The following is a 22,791-nucleotide window of genomic DNA, read 5'->3' as shown; positions in this document are numbered from 1 at the left end:
ATAGGCTCAACCCAGCCCCCAGCCCCCAACCCCCCCCAACACGACCCTGGTCTGGATTAAGTGGATCAAAAATGACATTGATAAAACTTCACAGGTTCTCCTTAATCTTTTTCTTGCTTATTTGACCTATTGTCTAAATCCTAAGAAGAGTTGCTTGCACTTCAAACACTATGTATGAAGACTTCTGTGAGGCTTGTCCTGAAACAGTTCTGACTGCAGGTTTCACAGCATCCTGATGCTCTGCAGTTTGCCTATCAGGTGTGTGCAGATCAGAGCATCCTCCACAGAGGCTACTCTCGCTTGGTCAAAGATCACATTCTTTGATTTTTCCAGTACCTTTAACACCATTCTGCCTCCTCGACTGAGGGGAAAAGCTCAAGGCTAGGCATTTTGATACCCCCATAACCTCCTGGATCACAAACTATCTGACCAACAGACAACAGTTTGAGGCTCAGGAACTGTGCGTCAGCAATGGTGGTAATAATGGTGCACCTGTCCATTCTCTCTTTCTTTTTGTTTACCTTCTACACAACAGACTTCCAGCACAATACCAGCAGCACTTGCCACCTACAGGAATTTTCGGATGACTCCTCCATCATAGGCTGCATTAATAATGGAGATGAGTCAGAGTACAGGAAAGTTGTGGAGAACTTCATCTTGTGGTGCAGGGACAACAACCTGCAACTCAACATCAGAAAGACAAAAGAGCTGATGGTGGGCTTCCAGCATGCAAAGGAGTTTCTGAGACCAGTCATCATTCAGCTGGAGGATATGGAAGTGGTGGAGGATATGGAAGTGGTGTAGAGCTACAAGTGCCTGGGGGTCTACATAAACAACAAACTGGACTGGTCTGACAACACAAGAAGGGCCAGAGAAGACTGGACTAAGGTCTTTTGAAGTATGCTGCAAGCTCCTGGAAATGTTCAACCAGTCTGCAGTAGCCAGTTTGGTGTTCTGTGCCGTGGTCTCCTGGAAATGCAGCTTGGGTGAAAAAAACACACATAACACCTGAACAAACTTATCAGGAAAGCCTGCTCCATCAACGGGCAAACCCTGGACACACTGGAAGCTGTTGTGGACAAGAAGACAGCCACAAAATTGGATGGGTGACAGGGCCTTCCACTGTATAGCGCCCAGACTTTGGAATGACCTCACAAAATGAATTACATCAGCTGACTCTAGTCATTCTTTTAAAAAAAACAACTTAAAACTCATCTCTTCAGGAAATCTTTTACCTTAATCTACCTCTCTAACCTAAATCCAGTACCCTAACACAGCTCTCAGAAGTGACACCGTCCATTACCATTGTGCAACAAGACAGCCCAATAAACTGCTCTGTTGAGTTTGGTTGTTGAATGGAAATAGGCACAAAGAATGAAGCAGGCAGAAGTTACTGATGATGCTGATCCGGCAGAATTCTTTATTCTAAAAGTTGTGTCAATCGCCAATTATTAAGAATGATCTGACTTAAACTGAGAGAAAGCTAATGGAATTCAGAAAATGAACAAAGTCAAATGATTGTGGAAAAAACAATAAAACGGTGCCTTATGTAGGTGAGAGTGTCAACTGTGGTGGGTTTACAGAAAGCTTTCACTCTACTTCTTTGTCCAGATGCTCAGGATAAGTTGAGTCTGTGTTATATCATTGGTTATTTGTTCATGTGTTTCTTTTAGAATTGAAATCTGGTTATTTTTTCTTTTATTCTGTTTAATGCTTTTGTATATCCTGTGTTTAACTGTTTATTGTTCTGTGCAGAAACTATTTGTATCATTTTGTTTTAAGCACCTTGAGCATGGGAAAGGTGCTATATTAATACAATGTATAATTATTGCTATTAAAGTCCCGTTCTGGAGGGCACTGTCTTGAAGCACTTTTAAGTCACAGACTTATTCCCCCACTATGGTGTGCTAAGAAATGACCCGTGTGACTTTTTTGTGGCCGCTGCTATTTGGCAGTTCAATGTTTTCAACCGACATCCCAGACTTCATGCTTATTAAGTTCATTTTGCTATTTCTGCATAATTTACATATTTATTCATTATTTAACAATTTATATTTTATACCGATATTGTTTTGAAAGTCTGCATCTTTGGCTTTTTTGTTATTGATGCATTATGCATCTAAAATTTCCCCTTGGGATTAATATAGTTTATCTAATCAGAAATGTGACAAATGAGTGGAGGCCATTCAGTCCGTCCATTGCCGAGTTGTCCCGATCTCTCATTCAGATATTTCATAAAGTCGTTAAAGTCCCGACATCACGTTAATCTTCGGTTATGTGACCTGCTCTATAAAACAGCATCGCCACGACAGGCGCTTTATGAACTAAACGCGAGCAACTGGCACTCCTTCGACCCCCTGCGAATAAACGCCAGCCAGTAAGCTGAAGGCCAGCGGTGCCACGACTTCACGGAGCGGCGGGCAGCAGCCGACCTCAGATGTGAAGAAATGCCACAGCTGCGATCAGATCTGCCAACTGTCCTGTTCTTTCTGGAAAGGTTTCTTGCTGAATTTCGGTCGCAGGGCTGCTTACAGTTAATAAAAATCACGTCGTCGGACACATCTGATCTTTTCGTCAATTTTGTTCTCATGGCAGTGAACTTGTAGCGTGTATTAATTAACACTAATTACCTTGTTTTAAGAGAAACCACACTTGCGAACCGCACAACACAAACTGTTAATGCAAATGTCCGTTCAATTCAAACACGCAACAGCTCAGCAATGCCGCATACGATACTCAAAAACTAAAGAAAGAATCAGATGTCTGCAAAAACAAAACCCGCTAAGAAAAACAAACCGAGCAACGCCGCGGACTCCCGGGTTTGTTATTGTCTTTCTTACCAGACGGAGCAGGCTGATTTCATCGTAAGACAGGAAATTTAGAATCGTCTCTATGGCCACGATGGGTAGTCCCAAGAGCGGATTGTTCTGATGTGGCTGGTCCGGCAACGGAGGAGACAATCTCGGGGAAATAGAAGCGCACTCCAGCACTCCGACTCCTCCATCCACCCTGTCTTCCACGGCAGCCATCTTCAACCTCCCCAGGAATCCGGGAAGTGACGTAAGTATCTATGGAGGAAGTGCTTCCTAACTACACGCATGCGTAGTAGAGAAACCAGGCTGCAAGTCTGCCATCTTTATTACTGGCGTCTGTTTGCCAGAATGTGCATATTGAAATGTGAATTGTCTGGTCATAGTCAGGCGGCTTCTTCATCTTTTCTCACTTCTGTGTGGGGTATTTGTGCCTGATTAACCTTCTCTATACAGCTCAGTGCTGCACCTCCTTGCCAGTCAAACCCGTTTCTTTCAAATCTTTTACTTTAAACCTTAATAATGGAATCAATTGAATCAGTTTTGGAAAATGTTCATAGTCAGGTTATACTTGTTAAAACAGGTGCCAGCGATAAGAGAAAATTCACCATATGTGTGGCATAATGTCTGGTACTTGAAAGCACAAGTTTACAATTTCACTCTCTACCTCCAGCTTGCTGCATGCTCTTGAGTAAGTCATGGAACTTATCTGTTTGTCAGCTGCATAAAAAATTGTTAACGTATCATGATCTAGTACAGTACTTTGACTTAGATGAAGGCATCAGTGAAAGTATACAATTATAACAAATACTGTTAGTGACCCGTGATGAAAAATGTAACAACCTCCAGGGTCACAAATTGAAAACAAGAAGAAAATGATAAATGAACTGAATAAATGCTTCACCCAAGTGTTTGTCAAGGAAGAAACAAATGGAATACCCCATGCAGAAGTCAAAGCAAACTCAGAGTTTATAGATTTTAAATAGAAGAATCAGACGTGCTTCAGGCTCTCAGTATGTTGAATGACTAAGATAAGACACCCCTGGACTGGAATTGTATTGAAAGAAATGAAAGCCATCATTTAAAAACCTTTAGTAAGCATAGTAGAGCAGTCACTTTAAGGTGGACAAATAACTGAGGACTGGAAAGCGGAAAATGTGACTCCAGTCTTCCAAGAATGGATCCTTATAATTAGACTAGTAAGTCCTAATTCTGTACTGTGCAAAATTATGGAAACTATAATAAGGAATAAGTTAGAAAAGTACCTAATATGAAAATAAGAAGCTAAATAGGGTTATGAGAGGAAGACCCTGACAAACCAATCTTTTAAGATTTTTTTGAACAGGCAACTGGAGTTGTTGAGAAAAACAACGCCTACAACTTCATTGATTAAGACTTTCACAGAGCCTTTAATATGAACCCACACCAAAGGATCATTTGGAAATTTAGAAGCTGTGGGTATTGGTGGTAACCTACAAAACTGGACCTCATGTTGACAAAGAGCAGAATGGAGTCATCATCAGTTATGTCCCTCAGGGGTCTGTCCTGGGTCCATTCCTTTTTCTGATTTACATTAATGACAAATTTCACCATTACAAATTTGCAGATGACGTTAAAATTGGAGGAATGGCAGACACTGAAGAGTCAGCAGAAACAACTCAAAAAGACCTGGACAAGTCACAGGACTGGGTGAACACTTGGAACATGCAGTCTCATGTAGAAAAGTGCTACACGTGGGCAAAAGAAATGTCAATTATAAATACAAAATGGGTGACACTGTCCTACAGGAAGTGACCTCTGAAAAGGATTTAGGGGTTTATGTTGGCACCAAATTTTCATAATCTAAGAAAAGGTGCAGAAACAGTTAAAAAGGCAAATAATATGTTATAAAAACTGTTAATTTAATTCAAAGGATGTTGTGCTCAGTCTATGTAATGCACTAGTGAGAGCATATCTGGAGTATTGTGTGCAGTTCTGGTCACCAAACTACAAGAAAGACATAGAAGCACTTGAAGTTGTGCAGAGGAGAGCAACCAAGTGCATCATGGCACTGGAGAACATGTCCTACTGTGACAGACTCATAGGGTTCAACCTGTTTAGTCTCAAGCAGAGGAGAATCCTTAATCCAGGTCTGCAAAACTCTGAAAGGCAGTGATATAAAGTATGTAGATCCATCCGAATTCTTTCAGCTTAACAGTGAATCACATACTTGAAGACACCAGTGGAAATTAAGGGGATGTGCATTTAGGACAGAAGCCAGGAAACATTTCCTTACTCAGAATTGTGGGAATTGGGAACAAACTAACAAGACATGGAGTTGAAGTAGAAACCGTGGCAACCTTTAAGAAGAACCTGGAGGAGATGTGTGGAGAACTTAGCTCTTAGCTAAAGGATTGAGCTTGTTGGACTGAATGGTCTATTCTTGTTTGTCAATTTTTTACGTATGTTCTTTACAGCAAAAGTTTAGAATTATTATGCTCTGTAGTTCAGGGTTAAGTCATTGAACATTTCCAAAAATAAGTCTGAAAAAAGTACTAATCTAGGAGTTTCTGCATTACTGAGTATTTTTCTCAGTAAATTTGGTCCGATTTTTGTGGGTTGTAGTAGTATACAGAGGAGCATTTGACATACACACATACATGTATATCCAAGTCTCATGCTTCGTGTATTTCTTTGGTGTTTCTGTATTTAATTTAGCAGACAGCTATATCTAAAACCATACAAGAATGAAGGCAAATATGAGAGAATTGTACAGGTTTTAAAGACACTATGTTAAATATTTCTATTAAATGCTAAAGCAGGGCTGTCAAACTCCGATCCTGGAGGGCAGCAGTGACTGACGGTTTTCCTTTTGGCCACTTCCTTTATTAGTAAAAATTACTGCTACTAATGGAACATGCTTAGTGTGCTGTAATTTTAATTTGTTTTTTTAAGACTGAAAACCAGTGTTTCTTTTATAAAAGGTAGGGATAAGAAATACTGATCTTCTCTAGTCCTCAAAAGATTGTTGAGTGTGCTCTCCGAGAAAAGGAAATCAATAGTTTTGGAAATGTGTGACAGAATGAGAACACAAAGAGGCCACAGAGTCAAATGAACGTGCTTCACTAATAAGAAATGGCTTCTAATTAAGAAATTAAAAATAGTGACCTTCCAGAACATGAGTTTTGAGACCCCAGATCTGGGTGGTTATTGGGTTGGCTTGCTTTTCACCTCAGTATTATTTGACAGCTGCTTAAGAAAAGGAACAATTATGGGGTCCGAGAATTAAAAAGCAAGTCAATGAAATAAGGGCAACAGCCATTCACTCTTTCAGTGGCAGAATTTGGTCGACAATTAATAAAGTGGTTGATGTGAAAACCTACAGTTAGGCATACCTGAGCTATGGCATTGTCATCTACTTTTTTATTGGGGATTTCTGTATAGTTTTCACAGTGAAATTGATGAGATCTTTTTGCTACAAGTATCTAGAGAGGAGAGTTTAACGAAAAACCAGCAAAAAAAAAAAAAAAAATAACAGTATTTTGTTATGTTTGTGTGTACAAGGTAACTAAAATTTACAAAACGTATTGCTGCCACATTGAGCTCAACTAAATTACAATCGTACAGCCTCTTAAACAGCTAGGCCTGATTCAAGCTGGCACTCCCCAATATAAATCTGACAAAGCAGAAGTTTTATTAGAATGAAACAAAATGAACTATGCACAGATACTAAGCCATATTGAGTTGGAGTAGAAGACTTTCCTGAAATCCGCAATAAAATGTTTTCACATGTATCAGTTTAGAACTGATTACAAAGCACAAGGTGCCAGGACAAGATGGCGACTATTATATGAACTGAAGTGCTCACCCAATTCCTGCCAGATGCTTTTGGATGGTCCTACAGAATTGTAAAAACAGTGCATCAAAGGCAAGTGCTGTAAGTCAAGAATGGGACATTTTGGTGAGATTTTAGCCCAATATGTCTGAAGAAAAGATAAGGCTGCACTACCCAGTAAGCGTCAGAAGCCAATAGTCAAGTGTAGTGGCAGCATTTCTGGGTATTTTGCTATTCAGAAACCAAGGAAAAATGTGTTATTAGTGATAATACGATATATAGTATTCTTAAACCTGGAATTTTTCATGACAGTATCAGGGAACCTTTGCTGAGCTGCAGATAATTCTTGCTGGGTCATGCAATATGACAATGATCCAAAACAAACAAGTCAATCTGTGTCAGAATGCCATAAAAGAAAATGAAAAGAAATATTGGAATGACCTACAGAAAGTCCTAAACTCCCCCCACTAGGACTTTGTGAAATTTCACATACATGCCCTTTAAAATGAAAGCTAGCAGTTGTATATTTCAGAGAAAACACAGTGCAACTCAAACTCATAAGTTGTCACTTATGGCTGACCTTTCACCCCAGTCAAAACAAAATAATCTGGACAGCAAGAAGTGGCATTTTTGTGCTTGAAATGTATTTAAAAGTATCCTGCATCATTCCACGGTGTTCAGTTTGGTCTTTATTTTACAAAAACAATTTGAGGTCGTCCTTATTTGCTTTTTGTGCAGACCAAGCAGCAAATCAACAGCATCCCAAAAATCTGACAAGAGACTCCGTGAAAGCAAAGAAGTGAAGATGAAACGTCACAGTGGGAACTCCAAATAGTCCTGTAGCCAAAATGGAAAGATTCTAATATGGATGAGCAGGCCGAAATGCGTTCACAGTGCTGTGAGAGACTGACCAATAATTTCCGGTTGCAGTTATTAGTCATAAAGGAGGCCTAACTCATTATTTAGTCTAAGAGATGATTAGTTTTTTTCACAAATAAATGTGTATCACAGTTTCCTGTAGTTTTAGGTCATGGCTAAAGATATAGTTAACATTCACTGCAAAAGAAAAAAGTGCAGAATTCACTTGGGGAAGAAGGAAAATACTTTTTCACAACTGTGTACTTACCTGCTGTTTGAATGCTTAATAAGAATAAGAGTGCAGTTACAGCCAGAAAGAAAATATCAACAGATGAAAAGTTCCATGACAGATGCTGAAATACTGTAAACACGTTTTTCAGAAAAGCTACGATGAATGAAGTCTTCAACTAGAACCAGACAACAACAAGAAGGTCAGTGAGCTAACAGAAGACCTTAGCATTCTGTTATAGTCCACGAATCTAAACAAGAAACAATTGATCTTAGCATTATTTTATTTAATATAAAAAATAACTGCAACCCCATTTGTAATAGATTCACTTTTCAGTCCTTTTGAAGAAAAGTCTCTGCTCATGAGTAAGTTCACTCCATCTGTGCCAGGTCTAATTCATTTAGAAACCTCTGGCATTTTGACATCATGACTTTTATGGCTTCGCTTACTAAAACAGCCGCTGGCAGAATTCCAGTCGATTCCACTGAAACTGAAACAAAAACAGAATGAAATTATGAGGTGGTATTGGGATGCAATAATAAAAGCTGCTGAGACATGGGTTCAAATCTCACTTCAGATTACTGCCTACGCAGTTTATAAATTCTTGCCGCACATTTTTAAGTTGCCCTTCAGGCAAATCAGTTTTCCTCCCACACCTCAAACACGTGCATATTATATTAAATGAAAAACACTAAACTAGGTCAGTGTACATATGCTTGCCATGCTATGGACTAGTGTCATACCCAGGGTTGGTTCCCATTTTGTGCCCAGTGCTTTTTGGACTGGTTAGTGGGGTTAGAAAATGGATGTTTGTACACTATGTTTTAGAACACCTCAGTTTTTTTCAGCTTTTATAGAAATGCATGCAGTCTTAATGTTTCATGAAATCAAGACATAGGAATAAACAATGGCAATAATAATAATAATAATAAAAAAAAAAAAAAAAAAAATCAAGAAATCATTCAGTGTACAAAATTTTATTCAGATTTTTTGATTTGTCACAGTAGCCTGTACCTTTCGCTGATATAACAGCCAAACTGTGCTAACCCTTGTGATTTAGAATGCCAGTCACCAACCCCAGAACATCACACATTGTCCTCCATGTTTGACAGTTTGTCACACACTGAGGAGCCATCCTTACACCAACTTGACAGCGCACAGACACCCTGAGTGATGAAATGAAGATTTCAAATTTGGATTCTTCGTTCCATTAAGACTTTCTTCCAGTCTGCATTAGGCCACAGCCGGTATCTCAAGGCCCTATTTTGTCCTTAAAGGAATGGCTTACTTCCTGCCACTCGTCCTGTCAAACCTTCAGCACAAAGTCTCCTCTTCACAGTAGAAACTGATACTTGCTTCACTCAACTTGCACTGTTGAGCTGTGCTTAACTCTGTTGTGCTGTGAGGTGCCTGTGATCAGGCAAGCTGGTGACCCTTAGAAACTGGTCTTCTGATTGGCTTGTGACTTTGGCTCTGCCACATCTCGTCCTATCAGTTTCTTCCAGTTTCCAACTGCCTTTGGATTGTGTAGGACACCACTGGACTCACTGACACTTTTGATATTTTTTTTTTATTTGCAATTTCTCTAAATGAAAAGCCTGTACTTCTAAAGGTAATAATGCTCTGTCTCATTTCATTTGTTAATTGTTGTTTTCTTGCCATTATCACTGGAATTTACAACAATTTCTACAGTGTAATATTGTCGAAGTAGGGTGTAGTAACACAGTCTGTTCCAACTCTGCTTTAAGACACACAGAGGGTTTTTAAGTAATCAACACAAGTTGGGACGCCTCTGCAAATTGTTTTCTTCAACTTGCAACTTACTTTAATTGCTGAAGAACATCTGTAGGTTGTAACCTATTAGTTGTTCCCTGAAGAAGGCCCCTTTGTAATATGCTGAAATGTACTTTCAGTTTTTGCTAACCTAAACTTTAAATGTAAATCTTTGGTGGTTTACTGCTTCCCTTTTCACCATTTTGGGAATTCATTGCATTACCACTGATCACATTTGAAGAAAAACTGAGGTGTTCTTGAACTGTACATGGTTAATAATAAAACACATACAAACTTTTAACTCAAAAAGACCACAATAAAAAAAATCACAAATGTCCACTTCTGTGAAAAAGATGAAACACAAGATCAGAGGTAACAACTCACATATGAAGTGATCTCTGACTCTGCCAATTTTAACCTTGTGTTTCAGCTCTTCATTTCGGAGAACTTCCCTGGTGCAGGTATCAAGTCGAGCGTTTGCCACTCTAGCTAACTTCTTTCCTGAACAAAAAGAAGGGTGTCTTTATTTGACATGTGACTATATGCAATTTTTGCAGAACACAGTGTATTTAACCTTTCTGATATGTTTACCAGACACATTATTTAATATAGATAGTTTTTTCTTTCAAGCACTTTGACATGGTGCTGGCTGTGAAAAGTATTTAAAATGAAGAGCAACTGACTGAACAAACACAAAACACCACTTTGTCTTAAAAAATAATGCATCCTCAAAATGCAGTCAACACTCCTAGGAATGGCTGAACATAATATTACAGGCCAATCACTTATTGTCTTGTGTGCTGTATATCAATGTGTACACCTGAAATGCCCATTTGATTTGGATGAAGGTGGCAGCTTAAACTGAACAAACCATTTACAAGAGTAAAGTTTTGAAGTACAAAGTTTAGTCAGCAAGTTCTAGGACTGGCAACCGTGTGGCACGGCACTAATTACAAGCCACTGGTGCTTGTGTGTCGTTTAATGGTACAATAATTCTATCTGTAGTGTCAAGGATTTGTTGCTCATGTGTACTCAGAAGATATTTAGTGAGGTTATATGAATGCTCCAGCAGTGGCAGAATGACCAGGCATGTAGGTTCAGTGCTGCATATACCTGGTAATTGATGCTGCTGTGTAACAATCTTCCTGCGCTCAATTCTGTACTTGTCCATCAAACATATCTGCCACATCCAGCACCCCCTCCAAATATTTCTGCCTGTGACATGTTTTTTGTTTCTTCTCCTCCAAGATTCTGGACATATCACAGTTGTTCTTTTGGCAGAGATATAAATATATCATTGAAGCTCTCTGTGTTGTACAATATGCAAAAGGACGAATGTCCAAGTCTTTACAGTCCTGGTGCTTCCCGTCTTGCTATATGGTTACTCCTTTGGTACGGTGTCTCTTCAGAGAATCCTTGGGTACCGCTGATTTGACTTTGTGTTGCTCATGGTGTCCTGAATGAGGCACATTACCTGCATTGTGAGGGAGCGTCAGTTACAGCACTACAGCCATGTGGTGCGATTCCCTAAGGGTGATCTGGCTCACTGTTGAGGACCCGAGTGGCTGGACCAGGCCAAGGGGATGTCCACGGCAGATACATGGTCATTTCCGGAGGGTGGGACTTGACCGTGTGTCTGCCTGGGGGTTTGCCTACCAGGATCCTGAACCGTTTCGTCATGTGGCGAGTGTGGCAACATGCTGTACCAGTGCATGCTCCCTGACCTGACCACCTGGTGCCTCAACTCTTTGTTGCTTATTTCCTTAGACATGACTATGAAGACCTCTGACTTACTTTTAAGTACCAAACGTATCCTTTTAAGGAGCAATCTCAAATGATAACAAATATTGATGTTACTTTCAAGCAGCAATGTGGTTGGTGCTTTTCTTAAGTTATGCACTCCTTTCTTAATTAACCAACTAGATTATCACTTCTTATTTTGGAGCCTGACCTAACGACTTTGAATAGGAAATGTATAAAACAGTGCTTACTCCATTTCACTATTCCCAGTAGCCAACATTTTATAATATAAGTTAGAAATGGTGCTTGAAGTTGAATAAAGCATAGCACAATCCACATTCCAGGCCTAAAAAAAAATCAATGTTATCTTGTTACATGTATTAATTATAGCTATTGATGCTTCAAATATCTAAAGCATAAAATCCATTTGAGGAGGCAACTTAAACTGAATGCAAAAATGTCCGTCCCCTCCACAGAAACAATTTTATCAAATCAAAACTACACAACTTAGACCTTTACTAATAATGCTGACTGCATAACTCCTACATGCAAAGCTAACAAGTTGAACAGAGCCATTTTCAATTCTGGATCTTGTAGCTTTTCTCTACAAATCTGTTGGTGCTTTGTTATTTTAAATATGATTTTACACAGAGAATGGTACAGCAAACTGAGCAATCATAAAGTAAGAGTGAGATATCAGCATTCCAAAAATAAAATACATAAAAAGAAGTCTAAAAATTACAAAGTGTGCATTTTTATTTGTTTGCTATGCTCCAAATGCACTGATGACTACACAACAGAAGCCCCTCTTAACAGAAGCACTCCAATGAAGGTTAAAAACGAAACATGCTCACCTTCCAAAACATCAATCGCAATAACACCTGGCGAGAAACACTTTTTTAGCTTCTCTGCCAGCTCTCCTTCAATAGGCTCAAGAAAAGTGATTTCTGGTAGGAGGCGGTAACTTGCCGTTGCCACTGGTGAAAACTTTGCATGGTCTTTTCCTAAATGAGAAATACAAAAAAAAAGGTAAATATGGCAATGAATGAATTCACTACAATCTGAGTGGTTTCTTGCAAAGTCCACACAGAGTCCTTTTACTGTAATATTTTACTTTGGTATCCATCACCCACTTCATTCAATCATTTTGTAGCTCCATGTGGTTTTCAAAATCTCTGCAGATTCTGCTTTCTAATGGGGTTCAGGCAGTGAGTGTGACCCGTTGACATGTATGCAAATAATTTCACAGTTCAAGTGTCTTCGCTTTAAAAGTTTTAGAAAAATTCAAAGCAAAACAGTTTACACAAACAATAAAGAGAAAAACTGATAATAAAAACGAAAAGCTCTTATGTCAGATGTTTCTGATCAAGGCTTGTGTACACCTTGTCACGTTTCTTTGAGTTTCTCTTATAATTTCTCTGCATAATATGCAGTCTTACATTCATATGTCAAACTTGTGACTGTGACACTTGAATGGTCAGAAAACTGAATGCTGTCGTTATTCCACTGAAAAACAAGGCAAATCAAACAGTTCTGTTTCTGAACTAACTAACTGAAGCCTGACTAAAATTCCATTACTGGAGTTCAGATAAAGCTGAGCACTGAGGTGTTCCATTACAAGTTACCTTTAGGTAGTTAAACAGAACTGTCTATTATCTATGTAGTTACGTGAAACTCGCATTCTAAACAAATGAAGCAATCACTTGTGTGCATTTTAATATTAAACATTCTAAGATTTGCTCTTTAACATTTAGACCAAGTATAATTAAATCATAGTAGACTCGTTTTCTCAGGAAAACCTTACCTATTCCCTTCACACAATGCATGACAATATCCAGTTCTTGTCCTGGACGAAGCTGAGCAATCAGAATGTCCTCATGGACTGGGCCAATTACTGCTTCACCAAAATGATCGGCCTGATTTCCAATCGGAATCCACTTTATGTGCTTTGAGTAAACTGTGAAAAGTAAAGACTCATATTGACAAAAAGTGACATCATAGCAAAGTAGATTATTACAAGTCTCCCTTTATAACGCCACCTGTTAAAAAGGTTTTCACACTGCACAGATATGTTCACCCTTTTTTAATATCTCAAGCAAATTCAGGTGTTTTTTTTGTCACTTTTGAATGCAGCCATATGTTAAGGTATACCAAATTGATCATAAGTGAGCAACATTCATATATGCATGGAGGCTTGGAGTCAGAAAAGGTACCCGGCTGTCAAAATCATGTCATAAGTTCTATTGGAGAAGTCAGTTTTAAAAAAAAAAAAAAAAAAAAAAAGAGAGACCTCATATACATAAAAATGGGAATAGCTACGGAAGAAGAAGAAGCAGAAGAAGATGAAGACATCAATAATGACAGCAGAAAAACCACCTGCACTTCACAAGAGTTCATCCTCCTGAAGCTAAACTTGTTCAGTCTCACCCAGAACCTGGACAGGAGACCATCTAGGAAAACCTTGGGTTGCTGCTGGAAGAGATATAAATGAGGCCAGCAGGGGGTGCTTACTCTGTGATCTGAACATGAATACCAATACCCCAGTGCAGTGATGGGGGCACTGTCCTGTTAAAATGGTGCTGTCCTTTGGATGAGATATAAAACTGAGGTCCTGACTCTTTGTGGTCATAAAAGATCCCTGGGCATCCTTTGTAAAGAGCAGGGTGTATCCCAATGTCCTGGCTAAATTGTCCCCTAGTCATTCTGGCTTCCTAATCATCCCTTGTCTCTAATAGTCTCTCTCACCACATCACCACCTAACAGCTAAGGTGTGGTGAGCATACTGATGCAAAAATGGCTAACTTCACATTATCTAAGTGAATGCTACACGTTGGTGTTGGGTAAAGTGGCTTCACACTCACTGAAGCATTTTCAATAGTGAGAAAGGCACTATAAAAATGTAAAGAATTATTATTTGTCAACCTTTGCAATACACAAAGTAGAGTAATAGAATAATAATACTCTTATTTAACAACATCTATTTGATTTTAACTAACACTCACTGTCACAAGAGGGCTGACACCCGGCCCAAGGCAGGAACTAAACTCAGACTGGCACTTGTCCATCACAGGGCTCACTTACACTTACACACATACACCCAGAAATTCTGAATTTCTAATTAACAAGGATACCTTTGGGATGAGGGAGAAAAATCACAAACAAATAAAGGGAGATCATACATCCCCTGCACATTAAGTGACTATGATGAACCTAAATCAGCTTATTTACATTTTACTTGATTTATTCTACATTCAAAGATTATTACATTTCTCAATGCTTACGAGACTGATTTTTTTTTACCTCCTCATTAAGAACTTAAAATTATTTTTTTCCTCAACTTGTGAAAACCAAACATATAAACACTCTATACATGATAAATTCTGAAGTATATGATGTTCAAAGCAACCAATGAGGAGCATCGCTAAGACACACTGCTGACGTCATTTCTCGTTGTCACTTTCTACCGACAGCTCAAAATCCTCATTCGACGGTGCAGAATCATCAACAATTCACAAAGTACCAGCAGGAAGAGTGGCACACTGGTTAAGACTTTGGACTTCAAACCCTGAGGCTGTTGGTTCAAATCGCGTCACTGACACCAAGTGACCATGAGCAGGTCACTTGACCTGCCTGTGCTCCAATAGGAAAACCAAAAAAAAAAAGAAATGTAGCCAATTGTATCATAAATTTTGTAAGTTGTTTTGGATAAAGGTGTCTGCCACATAAGTAAAATTGGAAGAGGATTTTTTTTTAATGTTAGAAACTGCCAGGATTTGATGATATGCTGTATGGAAGTGCAAACAAAATTTCTTTAAAAAAACTGATAACTTTGTGACGGAACACTGGCAATGCATACAAACAAACATTTTTGGAAATAAATGAAAGTTACCCATGTGATTGACATAAAGCTCGCGAGGGTCTGAGGATTCTTTTGTGGCTTTGGGGTTCCTCGTACACTTGACTTTCAGTTGAAGCTGAATGGTGTCTATCTCTGTCCCCTCTTCGTCGCCTTTCAAAACAAAAAAATACATTTTAAGAACTAAACAAGTTGCAACAGTGCTTAATTTTACTGACAACAAAATGTAAAACACTTTATAAAAAATCAAAGGCAAATGTATTAACCTGAATTCCTGTATTCAAAGAGTCGGGGATCAGCTTTGATTGGAATAAGACCCAACCTATGTGCTAGAATCTCATCCTGGACGATGGAGGTGTTGTTATATATGAATACTTTCTCCACTGCCATTGTCGGAACCTTATGGAATAAAATGGAGAGCATATTTCCGTAAAATACTGGTGTTTAAAAAAATATTCTTTACAGATACATAGAAATTGACTATACCAGAGTGGGCAGATTCTCTATTGATCCCAAGGTGAAATTACAGTGAGTAACATTTGGTAATTACAAGGAATAACCATTGACCAAATGAATCTCAGTGGTCCTGCCATATACAACGGGGAAAATAAGAATTGAACACGTCAATGTTCTTCTCAGTAAATATATTTCTGATGTGGCTACTGATATGAAATTTTCGCCAGATGTCTGTAACAACACAAGTAATCCACACATACAAAGAAATCAAAACAAGTAAGTCCATAAATTATGTGTAATAAAGTGGAATGACATAGGGAATAAGTATTGAACACGCTTACTATAATTTATTTAATACTTAGTACAAAAGACTTTGTTGGTAACGACAGCTTCAAGACACCTCCTGTATGGAGAAATGAGTCACATGCATTGCTTAGGTGTTATTTTAGCCCATTCTTCCACACAAACTGTCTTCAAATCTTGAAGGTTCCGGGGGCCTCTTCTATGAACTCTGATCTTCAGTTTTTTCCAATTGGATTCAAGTTTGGTGATTGACTGGGCCATTCTAACAGCTTTATTTTCTCTCTCTCTGAAACCAATCGAGAGTTTCCTTGGCTATGTGTTTGGGATTCTTGTCTGTGTGTTTGGGATCCTTGTATTGCTGAAAAGTCCACCCTTGTTTCATCTTCAGCATCCTGGTAGAAGACAGCAGATTCTTATCAAGAATGTCCTGGTACATTTCTCCATTCATCCTTCCTTCAAATATATGAAGGATTATTAACAGGCAGTGAGGCTTTGTAGAGAATCCATTTAATAAGGGTGCTAAGTCCAATCCACACGACAGAATTATTGCCTGACCGTGAAGAAGTCACTAAACTTGCAAAGTGCTACACTTGTAATAAATATAGGTACATAAAAAAGCTCTTGAGTATTCTGCAGCACCATATTTGTAAAGTAATCTGGGACAGTGTTCACTGTGAAATAACAGATTTGTTTTGGTACACAAATCCTACTGGGTTGGGCTCTTCAGCAAGGCCCTTAACCTGACAATTGTTCCAGGGGTGTTGTACTATGGCTGACCCTATGCTCTGACCTCCAAATGTCATGCGAAAAGACAATTTGCCCAGGGGGATTAATAAAGTATATCATATCAAATAAAGGCAAATGAGAACTCTTTGCTGCTAATACTCAACTATGTGCCCAATGTGTAATGTGGACTAAAACAACAAATCTAGTTTCACCAGTAAAACAATGACTTACCTCTGCAAGAAGAATACGCCTAAAAGCATTCGCAATTGCGCAGTCAATCCCTATCATGTCAAACTCCACTGTACTGTCGTCCATATTAATAATATTGATTCTGAAATTCTTAACAAAAGGTACATAACCAGTTATTACATGAAGTCCAAATCAAGCAGATACGAGTTTTATTATTCATCTATGTACAACATTTAGAAAATGACTTTTAAGAGCATCGCCAAAAAGGTCTATGCCCATCATACCTTTTCAAATCTTTTCTGACTCCATGTGTCATCATAGCCTGGATAATTTCCTGGAAAATCAGTTGTGTGAACCTACAATAAGCACAAGTAATTAGGAATAAATGCCTTGGGCAAAGCGTAACAGTGAAAAAAACTGCTTTAAGTTGTATTAATTAATAACTTAATATACTGATCTCCTATTGGTTCAGATCCCATGCCTGGTCATTGACTGCGTGGAGTTTCTCGGCACTCCTTGTGCCCATTTGGACTTTACTCCCACATTCCTCCCCAAAGACATGCATGCTAATGTTATACTAATACACTTCTTATGAGTGATTGTGGGTATACGTGTAGCTGGGCCAAGTGTGCCATCCCAGGTTTGCTCCGACCTCATCCTGGGATGTGCTGGAAGTGGCTGTGACCCTACATTAGCCTAAACTGAATGAAGTGTGTTTGAGTACAGCATGTTCTGTATTGTATTGATATGAACTTTTACTCTTCCATTTGATCACAAGGAGCACAGGTTTCATCTCTTGGCAGATCACTCACTCTGGACACCATATTTCACCTCAAGTTGACTTTTGGTACTTTAATTTCCTTGTATATTCCAAAGACAAAGTAAGTGGATAAACCATATGAATAGACGGAAGGAAAGCTTGTTCAGATGAGCCTTTAGTTGTTTTATCAGGACACTAGCAAACTTAGAGGTTAAGAAAACCACCATGACACTAGTAAGGTAGAATCCAGAGACATGTATGTTTAAAAAGAAAGGCAAAAGCATCTTAAAAACATGGGAATGTAGGAACAATAAACCCCTCTAAGTTCATCACAGGGACCTGTGTCTCAATGCTTTACCATACACATGGATTTTTAATGTCTTGAAAGGCGGCCCCCAGGTGGTTTAAGTGGGTGGCTACACTTCGTCATCCCTTACCCTCGACATAGGGGCTCTACAGGGCTGTGCTCTGAGTGCTCTTCTGTACTCCCACTACACGTATGGCTGCACAGCTGCACGTAACTCTAACATCATCGTCAAGTTTGTGGATGACACAGTGGTGGTCCTTCTGATCTCAAACAACAATGAGCAGGCTCACCTGGATGAGGTGCAGAGTTAGTCACACTGGTGTCAGACCAACACTCTACTCCTGAATGTCAGCATGACAAAGAAGCTGATTGCGAACTTTAGGAGAAAAGAGCAGAGGCACAAACACCCCACTCTGTATTAACAGCACTCAGGTGGAGGGAGCTTCAGATAACTCAGTATCCACATCACAGAGGTCCTCATCAGGTTCGTGAACATAGACACATTAGTGAAGAAGGCACAACAACGTCTTTATCACCTCAGACGCCTTTGGGAAATTTAGGCTGCCCCTCAGATTGCTTAAGAATTTCAATACATGCACCATTGTAAGTATCCTGACAGAAAGCATTACCTCCTACAACAAGGAATGTCTGACCAGGTGGAAGACAATTAAGAGAGACACCAGCCATCCCAACAAAAGCCTCTCCTCTGTGCTGCGGTCAGGGAAATAATATGGCCGCCTAAAGGTGAGGTCTGGGAGACGGAGAAGGGGTTTCTGTCCACCCACGAGGAAAGTGTCTAGCTAGCACTTCATGGTGCCCTATTGATAACTCTTATATTAAATTAGTAATTATGTACTTACTTACTGCAGTGTGTTGAAAGTTTGTCCCCTAACTAAGTCTAATTAGCTTGATATTTTTCTTATTATTTTTATTGGCAGTTTTTACACTAAATGGTGCATTACTGCCATCTCCTATACTGGCGTTAGTAATATCCTTCTATCCATTTATAAACTGCACCATTTTAAAAATGTTAAGACTTTATGATATATTTCTCCACTTTTATCATACCTTCCTAATATATATATATATATATATATATATATATATTGTAATTTAGTTGATGGATAACTAAAGAAATGTACTGTTCAGCTGGGCTCTCTCTATTTCCGAGTTTTTACAGCACATTAAAAAAAGTGACACGAATTCTGTTGTTCAACATTCCTTAGAGTTTCCGTTTATTACTTTCCGCAAATCATTTTAGATGACCCCTTCACCCACAGTGAGCTGTTCTTAAATTGCTTGCAACATCATCCCTCCTGTGTTTCTCTTTAAAGATATTCCCATAAACCGAATTCTGAATTTGGAATAAATGCCCAGCTGCACCACCAATTCTCGCCATGATTTCCCCAGTTTCCTTTTCACAGACGTTTTATTTCTCCAACACACAGTGACACTGTTATATCTCCAGTATATCTGACTTACTTGAAGCTTTCTTCCAACACTATAGCAATTCACAAAAGTCCTACTGTAATACCCTGGCTGTACACAACCAGTAGCACCTATAGAATTTCAGGTGTTGATTTACTTTCCTCATCTTGAAATGATAGTAAAGCCGTCATTGAGTCGGAGCAAACTACCACTTCAAACGGTCCTTTTTCCTGTACCAAAATTAATAAACCTCTTAATCATTTTGGTGGGTCTCTTCTGAAGAGAGGTTACCACACTGGCCATCAGAGACTTGTGGAAGATGTGAAGGATGTAACTATCCACATTAAAGGAGCGCAGTCTTCCTAAGGAAAAAAAGTCTAATCTGCTTTCTTCTTCAGTCCCTCCGTTTTACCGAGACCAGCCAAGCCTGTCATTGCTGTGGACCCCCAGGTACTTGTAGCAATGTACCACCACAGCGGAAAGGCTCTTTGGTGCCTCTTTGCAAAGGAGACGTGAAGATTCCAAACAAATGATATGCAATGAGGAGTACTGCAGGACAGACTAGAAGAGACGAGAACAGCAAAACAAAACAGTGTCACCCGAAGTAACTACAAAAACTGGATGTTCTGAACAAAGCTTTTAGCAGGACGCCGCAGATATTGGTTACTTGTAGTTACTTTATGTTTTAATGAAATCATCGATCGATTGATTGATTTCATGCCATTTATACATGTAAGTTTTCTTTAAACAACAAAATTTCACGTATATTTTCAAACCGAAACAAAACTACTGTATGTAACACTACTGAGTAAGAAACACTCACGTTTCGAACCCCGTACTCGGTCAGAGTTATACAATTTCTAATCTCGTCCACGCGCGACCTGGGCACCGCCATGTTGACTTCGGAAGTCTGTCGCTTACGTCTGGCGTCACATGAGAGGCAACTTTCGCAATTACAGAGCGACGGTCAGCTACGGGAGTGCAGTGCGCATGTCAAAGAGCAAGTACGTCATATTAAATGGTAGATATAGGCGTTTCGATTCACAAAACTGATTCGATTCTTCAGAACTATCAGTTGAAGGGAATCGATTCTTTTGATTTTTTGATTAATTTAGAGTCTGAGTCTGGCGTAAATGGGAAGTCGTGGGGAACGGGGCACCCCCTGATTCCATCACAAATATAGTAAGAAGTCAAGCAAAATGACACCTTTTATTGGCTAACTAAAAAGATGAGTTAGCCAATAAAAGGTGTCATTTTGCTTGACTTCTCACTACATTCATAATGGCTAACACGGTACAACACCCTAGTACTACATCACACTTATATAATTTAATAATCCTTACATTATTAATTAATTTATTTGTGAGCCTAACAGTCTTAGCATATATGCAATTTTTAAACTAAGAAAACCAGAATAAATCTTCCCAGGCAGCTGGAATAAATATAACAAGGGGTGTAAGTGGAGGTTAGTGATTGGGACAGGGCAGGTGCACTGTGCGCACAGAGAAAGAGAGAGAGAGAAGGTGGCGCTATATTGGGGTCTTACAGAGCCTAATCCATATGTTAATAGCGCAGTTGGTAGTTATCCGTATCTTGTAATGATCACAAATAGCTTACTAAATATACAAATTATGTGGGCATTTAAAGCCTCTCACAAAACTACACGGCAGAAACCAGAAGCACTGATGTGACGTTGACTCTGGAGCAAGAAAAAATGCCTCCTGCGCCCTGCAGAATGGAACCTCAATCGTAAACGATCACCACGGAAGAACCGAACGGTGATTGCATTGTTCTAAAGGTTTGTATTAAGCTGTATTTTAAAGAGAGTTAAATATATTTCTCTTCCGTGGATATTTCCGTCATGGATACTGAAGGGGTATGTTTATACGTATACAGGTTCAAGTTATGCGTTGCAATTCTAAAAAGAACACATCCCTGGCTGTCTTTCTGACACACAGATATTGAGGACTTTTATACAACAAATTATTCTGAAGTGGGTCACTATGGGGGCTCCTTCATACCTCTAAACAATACAAGATCATAATGCCCCACTGGGACAGTCACTGCCAAGTCAGAAGTTTTTTTTTTAATTTTCTTCCTTTTTGCTGTGTGTTCAGACCATAGTGTCTATCTATCTATCTATCTATCTATCTATCTATCTATCTATCTATCTATCTATCTATCTATCTATCTATCTGCATATAGCCTGAAGTACTACATAAAGTATACAACCTGGACTCATGTAGCTGCAGTAGTTTTAAGATGGTGTTTCACTCCAGGTGGTGCAAGTCTTCATTACTAAGCCTCTCCAGAGGCACACAGCAACTTATGTCATTCTCATATGTAAAGAAGAAAGGCATAATATCAATAAATTCATGATCCTTAACCTAATCAAATAAGATTGCTAACAAAGATAAACTGTTAAAACTTAACCAAGTCAAGCAATTCCAGGAATGTCAATGCAACATTTCAGACCACAAAACAAGGTCCATGTAATTCCTCCTGTGAATTGATGATGAACCCTCCTGTGTCTCCATCATCAGAATGGCATGATTCAATTGAAAATTGTAAGTTATTATAATTTATATATAATGTATTTTATATAATTTCCCAAATTTACCAGTTTATAATAAGCTTGGTTTAATACAGCAGTTTGTTAAAGTCCTATCAAAAGATGAAGCCTGTTTTATTTACTTGTGCTGATAGTTTCCAGGTTTGTCTGAGGCTAAATTAAAAGAGGGTATTTTTGCTGGGCTTGATATTAAAAAAAACTGTTTTCTGGTGCAAAATTTGATGTTGTGATGAATGACTTGGAATGAGAGTCTCAGGTATCACTCAAAGCAGTCACTTGTAAGATTTTAGGTAACAATAAAGATCCATATTGTGAAGAAATTGTGAAAACATTATAAGTTAAATTTAAAGAATTGGGTTGGAATATGAGGCTCTTTTAAGTTCACTCTTTGGATTCGTATTTGTAGTACTAGGGTGTTGTACCGTGTTAGCCATTATGAATGTAGAGAAAAGCCAAGCAAAATGACACCTTTAATTGGCTAACTAAAAAGATTACAATATGCAAGCTTTCGAGGCAACTCAGGCCCCTTCTTGAGTCTCTGTATTACATCTTGCCTGAAGAAGGGGCCTGAGTTGCCTCGAAAGCTTGCATATTGGATTCGTATTTGGAAATTCTCCTTGAAAATCTGTGAGCTGTGAATGAAAAGCAGGGTGAAAGATTCCATTTGGAAATTCTCCTTGAAAATCTGTGAGCTGTGAATGAAAAGCAGGGTGAAAGATTCCATCAGAACATCAAGGACATGGAAAGAAAGTACAAGGGACGTTAGGATGCCAGTATGATGGCAGACTATGGCTGGACAATTGATAGGGACACACCAGAAAAATGGACTAAGAAGTGACAAAAGCTAGAGAAGTTATATGTAAGTCAATTAATGTGTATTGTTTCCTTTACTTATTAGATTGACTACATATTTTCCTGTTAAATTGATTTAAAACAATATTTCAACCTGAATAAATTGTATTATTTGCAA

General features: G+C 38.8%; 2 protein-coding genes across 2 annotated transcripts in view; both read right to left on the bottom strand.

Moving 5' to 3' along the window:
- fbxo28 (F-box protein 28) overlaps positions 1-3,038 on the bottom strand; it is a 53,168-nt gene extending 50,130 nt beyond the window's left edge. The window contains exon 1 of the mRNA XM_028820914.2: positions 2,841-3,038. Coding sequence (XP_028676747.1) covers positions 2,841-3,029 — 189 coding nt within the window. The 5' untranslated portion in view covers positions 3,030-3,038. The remainder of the gene's footprint in view (positions 1-2,840) is intronic.
- Positions 3,039-7,976: 4,938 nt separating this feature from the next.
- Positions 7,977-20,188, bottom strand: polr1c (RNA polymerase I and III subunit C). The gene is made up of 9 exons (XM_028820723.2): positions 20,073-20,188; positions 17,039-17,110; positions 16,797-16,904; positions 15,347-15,479; positions 15,114-15,233; positions 13,029-13,181; positions 12,079-12,228; positions 9,869-9,985; positions 7,977-8,201 (listed from the first exon to the last, which is right to left on the bottom strand). The coding sequence occupies exons 1-9, from the start codon at positions 20,142-20,144 to the stop codon at positions 8,083-8,085; spliced, it is 1,044 nt and encodes a 347-aa protein (XP_028676556.1). The 5' UTR covers positions 20,145-20,188; the 3' UTR covers positions 7,977-8,082.
- Between the last annotated feature and the right edge of the window lie 2,603 nt (positions 20,189-22,791).

The sequence above is a fragment of the Erpetoichthys calabaricus genome, chromosome 15, assembly GCF_900747795.2.
Source record: "Erpetoichthys calabaricus chromosome 15, fErpCal1.3, whole genome shotgun sequence".
Classification (NCBI taxonomy): domain Eukaryota; kingdom Metazoa; phylum Chordata; class Cladistia; order Polypteriformes; family Polypteridae; genus Erpetoichthys; species Erpetoichthys calabaricus.
The sequence above is the reverse complement of the archived record's forward strand: the minus strand, read 5'-3'. Positions and strand labels throughout refer to the sequence as shown.

What these genes read in the sequence shown, in the direction of transcription:
- polr1c (XM_028820723.2), bottom strand. Translation starts at nt 20,144, where the DNA reads ATGGCGGTGCCCAGGTCGCGCGTGGACGAGATTAGAAATTGTATAACT. An exon ending in GGCGTATTCTTCTTGCAGAG is followed by an intron (nt 15,480 to 16,796) that starts GTAAGTCATTGT and finishes TTATTCCATAAG; the next exon opens with GTTCCGACAATGGCAGTGGA. An exon ending in AGTCAGAGATCACTTCATAT is followed by an intron (nt 8,202 to 9,868) that starts GTGAGTTGTTAC and finishes TTTTTGTTTCAG; the next exon opens with TTTCAGTGGAATCGACTGGA.